At 39.4% G+C, this 7162-nt stretch overlaps 1 protein-coding gene across 1 annotated transcript in view; it reads right to left on the reverse strand.

Annotated features, from left to right (window-relative positions):
• LMBRD1 (LMBR1 domain containing 1) overlaps window positions 1-7162 on the reverse strand; it is a 52611-nt gene that overhangs the window by 16728 nt on the left and 28721 nt on the right. Inside the window, exons 7-9 of the mRNA XM_010191155.1 lie at window positions 2511-2575; window positions 1649-1751; window positions 495-599 (exon numbers count right to left, since the gene is read on the reverse strand). Coding sequence (XP_010189457.1) covers window positions 495-599; window positions 1649-1751; window positions 2511-2575 — 273 coding nt within the window. The remainder of the gene's footprint in view (window positions 1-494; window positions 600-1648; window positions 1752-2510; window positions 2576-7162) is intronic.

A 7162-nucleotide genomic window follows, 5' to 3' on the forward strand; every position in this document is an offset into this window, starting at 1 on the left:
TGGATACAAAGCTGGTTTTCTCAAATACAGTAACATATTGGTTGCATTGTATTTAGATATGTCACATCACCACTGTACTGTTATACCTATTATCAAGCTAAACTTCCTTGCCACCCAAAAACTAAGTCAAGCATGACTGACTCTGTGCACATTTCAGATTTGGACCATAAAATTCACTAATAGTGCCAGGATGGCAGAATCATATGGGTGTAACTTAGAAAATTCAGAAGCCAAAGTGCCACTGAGTAAACATTTGGAAGTCACTGCTTAAGCTAAATCCTTAGTTTTGGTCTGACAACTTGGCAAAACAGAACACCTTTAAAAGCAGTGAAAATAGTACTTAGGCAATATTGAATATAGTTAATAAATAGTCATTATTTAGGTACTATTTAAAAAATACTGGATGTTGCAAATATCATCTGTCGAGTGTGTAGAAGCCTATCTGTTAAACATCTTACTGAACATCATAAGCTAAACTCTTAAGTCATATTTACCCTTATCCAGAAGAACCATATACCCATATTTCGAATCCCTGCCATCGAAGTGAAGATAAAGTACATAACAATAGTTGTGATAAGAATATAATCAAGTGGAAAAACCTAAAACAAGAAGAACACAGGCAGTTAAAATAAAATATTCAAACTAGAAAACAAGCTCTTCCCTCCCTTAAAATGAAATAAGTAGTTTATAGCATATAGCTTGCTGCTAATAGAGCTTATACAATTAGTCTGGGAAAGCAACTAAGCATTTTTTTAATTTAAGTGCTATACATTTTTATGCCAAGAAATACAATTCTGTCCTGAGAGTACATTTAAAAGATAGGCCATCTTAGGACTGTGTAGGCATTTTTTTTGTGAATATTTCTGAACATATTTGTATACAAAATTTTGATTTTTATATTGACATTAACAGCTTGAGATAATACTGCTGCTGAATGCTGCTTTTGTCAGTAAACTGCAAGCTTTGGTGTGCAATCATTTTAGAAACCACGGGGAAGCAATGCATTGCACCAACACATTATACCAAGAATACAGAAGAACTCAACTAGGGGAGAGTAGAGCACTTGCTTACATTAAGGCTTTTCTTTTTCTTAGGTTATCCACGACCAATTGCCAAATTTGTACGTGGCCCTGTTGCCTTCCAGCCCTACTGAAGTCAACAGAAACTTGTTCTTATGTAGGGTTTGTTTCAGATTAATACATTACTATAACATACCCAGCTGCACAGAGTGTAAGGTATCTTTCAAGGTGCAAAAAAATACATTAAAAAGTGAAAAAGTGCATTTACTTCACTTAAGGTAAACTATCAAGTACATAATGAGAATGCAGGTAGGCCATGGGAGAAAGCTGCTTTTACTCTGTGCTGATAACTACAAGGGATGTCATCTTCAGTGCCACTGCGTTCACATCAGATGAAAATTAGTTTCAAGCACCACTTTTCCCCAGCAATTGACTTCCATCCACCCAAAATTTTAATATCAGTATCTGAACTAAAAGATACACACAAGGAAGATGTGTGTTCTGTAAAAACAAGGCAACCAGACAATTACATTTTAATTAATGAAATCTAATGAGTTCGCCTTTTTACAGCTTACCAGCAAACAGAAAGGAACACCCTTACATAGGAATTTCACCAATTTTTTACTTACTGTTTGAAGAACAGGTAACAGCATATTCAATGGATTGGTCAGATTAGTTCCTAAAATGATAAATCCTGAGTCGAAGCCAGCTGAATGCAGAGCTTTGTCCAAACTGCAGTAATTAAGAAAACCTGGGTAAGTGCTATGGTTCTCCCAGAGCTTCACCCTCACTTTAATTTAAAAGGGCAGCTTAAAAAAAAAAAAGCAAGCTGAACTAAGCCCAGAGACTGACAGCTTTTTTCATATCTATATAGACACACGCTGTGTTTTACCACACTCATTACACTTGTCCTGCAAAATGCTATATTGATTTCTGCATCTCCTTGGCATTTGAGCTTTTCCCCGGTTTGGGTCATAGAGCTTATTTGCCCAGTCAGAAAAAAATTAAAAATACCAACATTTCAGACCTCTGGTTGATGTCGATCTTCATTGAGATCCACCCAATTTGCAGCTGGCTATATTGCTTTCAACACCACGCCACGATTACAGTGTAATGCACACTCTAATGGATTGTACATGTCAGTTATTGCAACAATTTAAGCACCTGTTACCCAGCCCAAGCAGCAACCTACATGCATTAAGATTCATTCAAGCAATCAGAATGATTCTGTTCACCTGCATTAAACTTCCTTAACATATATGCTTAATTTCTCTGCTGAATCTGAACTGTTTTCAGCAGCACACAATTAATCATGCTGAACCAGGCTCTTCTTTGAATTCACTCGACTTCAATACACACCATTACAATGCAGCTCTAGTTACAGAAAGGTAGCATAGAAAAGTGGGCTGACTTGAAGCAAACCATCCCAGTTTTGAAGTTAGAGCAGAAACCGGTTTAAAGTGGTTAAGAAAAATGCCACAATGTACTCACTTTGATAAGAAGAGAGAGACAGTGAAGAGCAGCGCCACGATGATGAAGAACACTCCCCACACGATCTAGAAGTAAAGATTTAGCACAACTTCACTGGAAGTGCTTGCAGTTGATACAAGAAGTGAAGACTCCTCTAAGCTTCAATTAAGGACTAATGATCTCGGACCACCTCAGAGCTCAAACCTACCTTGAAACAGTAACTTTCTGGTAAATACTTGAGAGAAGTGCTAACAAAAAGTTTAGGCAGTTAAAAAGGGTTTACATCAAGCATTTAAAGAGTTGATCATCTACAGTGAGAACCACCACTTCTCGTGATGGATACACTGAGCTCAAAATCAGGTGCTAGAGCACATCATGCAATACAAGTCTACCCATAAGCCAAAAGTGCCATTAAGAACGCATTAAATACTGCATTAATTTAACACACCATTTAACAAAACACACAGCCTGTACTTGCTGTATTATATAGAAAACCTTAGCTATATACATGCATTTGGGTTTAATTAAGGGAAATTAGGATTTGTTTCCCTTGGCCAGCTGACCTCTGTGTTCCCCTTCCAACAGGAGGCAGTTTGTGCACACCCAATGACCAAAGCGCTTGGAGAGAGCAACGTAAAACAAGACCAAATACTGGGTCTATTTTTTGTCTTAGTTTTGCCCACAAGTCCTCAGTTACTCATCAGTATTGAGTATGTCAAAGCAATTTTCAAGGTTGAAGTTATAGAAATCATCAACTTTGAGTCAAAATATTTTGTAAAGGTTTAAGTCACCTAGAAACTTAACTTTGAAGTGATGTGAAGCCTTGAAAATGGACTAGGAAAAAAACAATACTTATAAATACTAAGGTAGCAGGAAAAATACTTGAGTTTCAAGGAGATCTACATAAGGGCTACTTAGCTATTGTTCTAAAACACTACATATACACAGATAATTAAGGTGAGATTACTATGACCACATCATAAGCACCAGATGAAGGTCTCTCCTCTGGAAGAAGGCTCTAGAAGAGCTTCCATACCTCTCTTTAGCTGCCCTAGGTGAGTCATTTGCCCCACAGTTTTTATTTGGGGTGCATACCTTAATTCAAGAATTTGAGACCAAATAAAGTACGTAACAGCTGTGGTTATTTAGCCAGCAAGTCACAAGCATAGATAAGTACAGACAGAAAAATAAAGACCACTATAATTAAATCAGATACTGCTATTGTTTTTAAAATCAGCACTAGCAGGCTTTTTGGCAAGCTTTTGCACATTAATAAATGGGGTAAATGAATATTTTTTTTTTTTAGACCAACCATATCAGCAGTTAACTAGGTTTGTGCATTCACATTTTTCATATTTTAAGAGCTGGATTAAAATAAGCAAAGAGCTTGAAAAGCTAGGCTCCCTGAATAGTTAAGTATGAGAAGTCTGAGTTTCTTTTAAACATGAAGAATTCAGGCAACTTCAAGTTTAGAGGACAAGGTAATATTGATACCTGTGCATTCTGTTTTCCCCCTTTCCTTCTCAATTTGGTCTTGAGAGGAAGCAGCCACCTTCTTTCAAAGGTGGCTTCGTACCTTTAAGTTATCCTATGAATGGTCTGAACCAAGTATATTCAGAGAATTAAGGTTGTTCCTTAAGTTCTTAATTAAAACACCGGGAAATGTTCTTATTATGCCTATGAAACAACACTTGAGCCAGGGACTTTGTTCTCCAAGCTGTCCTGAACTCCTGGTTTTTTTTTTCCTGGGCTACAAGCCCAGGAAATCATTCTCTACTTCTTCCACAGGTTTTCTCCCTCTTATTTCTGAAATCTATAGGCAGAAATACGATACACAGTCTTCCACATGAATAAGGGAGTTCTGCAGTTGAAATTAATTTATTAACCTTAACGCTTGGCACACAACCATTCTGAAAAGGTTAAGAACTTTATTACAGCTGCTTATTAAAGATATTCAGAGTTACAGTGCTTTGTTCATTAAATTCTGAAGATAAGCTTCCATCTGCAAACTCAAACACAATATTACAACATTGCTTATAAACCAACTCAAATGATGCAGGCCTTATTAGGTATAGATTTAGAGACTAATATAAAGGTATTAACTTGTGCATTTTTACATATTCAAATGCACTAAGACTTTACCTCTCCACAGCAAACTCCCATCAGGTATTTTCCATACAGGAAATAAATGTTTTAAAAAAAATTAAGACCAAGAGTCTGAAGCTTACATTACTTCCTTACCTTCTGCCAACTATGGCCAGCTTAGAGGTATCCGCACCTCCTCCAGAACAGGTCTGTCTTCTGAACTGATGCATAACACTCTTAGAAGTAGGTAAGTGATTGGAAAAGCACTTCTTTTCCCATTTTAACCTCAGTTCAAGTCCCATTAACCAGGGGATTGAAAAGGCTAGAGGCCTTCATTCCACCATTCATCCTGTACTTCCACAGTGCTAATAAGACCACTGAACCATAAGTGATTTGCAATTAACATCAAGTGACATTTGTAAAATTTCAGAGCATCAGTTGACTTAAGCCTTTCACTGAAGGGATCTTCATGTTCTTACCTGGATTCTCCTTGTCCCTCACTGCTTACAGACCAATAGGCACCACCTTAACCAACTGAACATGAGCCAGCAGCGTGCCCAGGTGGCCAAAAAGGCCAATACCATCCTGGCTTGTACCAGCAATGGTGTGGCCAGCAGGAGCAGGGCAGGGATTGTGCTCCTGCACTGGGCACTGGTGAGGCCACACCTCGAATCTTGGGTTCAGTTTTGGGCCCCTCACTCCCACAAGGACATTGAGGGGCTGGAGCGTGTCCAGAGAAGGGCAATGGAGCTGGGGAAGGGTCTGGAGCACAAGAATGATGAGGAGCGGCTGAGGGAGCTGGGGTTGTTTAGTTTGGAGAAGAGGAGACTGAGGGGAGACCTTATGGCTCTCTACAAGTGCCTGAAAGGAGGGGGTAGAGAGGTGGGGGTTGGTCTCTTCTTCCATGTAACCAGGGACAGGACATGGGGAAATGGCCTCAAGTTGCACCAGGGGAGGTTTAGGTTGGGTATGAGGAAAAATGTCTGTACTGCAAGAGTGGTCAGGCACTGGAAGGGGCTGCCCAGGGAGGTGGTGGAGTCCCCATCCCTGGAGGGGTTCAAGAAGCGCCTGGATGTGGCACTTCAGGACATGGTTTAGTGGCCATGGTGGGGTTGGGTTGATGGTTGGACTGGATGGTCTTAGAGGTCTCTTCCAACCTTAATGACTCTGTGATTCCTTTTCCTCCCTCTGCATAAAGCCTAGGACAGGCTAGAGAACTGCAGCAGGAGCTATTCACTCACTGTTGTGTTTTATTTGTCACCTACAGCAAAGGACAAATCTGTCATCCACAATCTTATTGGGACACTGCTATGCTGCTGTTTACTAGCTTTAAACCAAGTAGAATATCTTCAAAGTTTCTAGATACACTTAGCCATGAAAATCTACAAAATCAATTGGCTTTGTGTCACAGCACAAACGAGAAGGAAGCCAAGCCCCTGAGAACACGAGTGCATGTTCAACTTCAGAGCACAGGACAGCATTTAATCAAAACCTCTTGTTTTCACAGCAAGAGTATTCACCAACTGATGCTGAACAGCTTTTAGTACCAGAACAGGCAAAAACAAAGACTGGGTTTCTGCCAAACAACACACAGAGGAATTTAGTTAGGTCATTACAAAAAAATAAGAAAGCAACCCTTGATCTATATTAAGATAAGTCTAACTTTCAGTGCAAGGATCTTATTTCCCACTCGCTAGTCCTTTGAAAGCAGGACCTCAATGTAACATGACCTCAAACTTTGGTACCTCCTCCACTACAATCGGTTTGAGCTGCTCCACTGCCAGGCCACCACCTCACATCCCTCAGCTACAGAACAGACCCTGTACCCACCTGTACTCAATCATTTGCTACAGAACAGGTTTCCATCACTTTGATCATCTGTAAGGGTCTGCTTGGATCTTCTAATCTACAACCACACAAGCAATTGCCAAGAAACAGTGAATCGTGTTTTTGTGCAAGACCGTAGATATTACAGTGAGTTAATACCCAGTAATGCAACTTACACTCCTGCCCAAAATGAGTTCCTTTAGCATCTCAGTAGAAAGCCTCCACACAGGTAAGTAAGGAAGCAGCTAAAGCAGAAGACAGCAAGAACTGGTTTATTCAGTGCTTTGTTTTACAGTTGACCATAATCCCATACGTTTGGGATTAAAAGATGTGGCTAAGCAAAAACCAAGACAAAAACGTAAATCTAGGCATTTCTCAACAGTAAAAATGGAAGCACACTACTTATAGATCATAGCGGAAAGTTGAATAGCATTTCAGTTTAACAAGTCAGGCCAAGTAATTTAGAAACATTCAATTAATTTGTGTGTTCTTCCACTGCTGATGCACATAACCAAGCCACCAACTGATAAGTCTTTTCTGACGTTATCCATGTCCTGCTTACATTGTTTTCCTTGGTATCTCCCTTAACTTCCTAAATGTTCCTCTGACTACTGCATCATTCTTGTTTGAATTATTCAGAGAGCTCTTTGTCTCCTATCCCTGGCTCCCAGATTTCAGTCAAGCTAAGTTGTTTCATCTATGGATAATTCTGAAGTGTTACCAAGATAACAGTGTAATTTGGGACTTAAATTGACTCTGAG

This window comes from Mesitornis unicolor, unplaced genomic scaffold (assembly GCF_000695765.1).
Source record: "Mesitornis unicolor isolate BGI_N332 unplaced genomic scaffold, ASM69576v1 scaffold43038, whole genome shotgun sequence".
Classification (NCBI taxonomy): Eukaryota; Metazoa; Chordata; class Aves; order Mesitornithiformes; family Mesitornithidae; genus Mesitornis; species Mesitornis unicolor.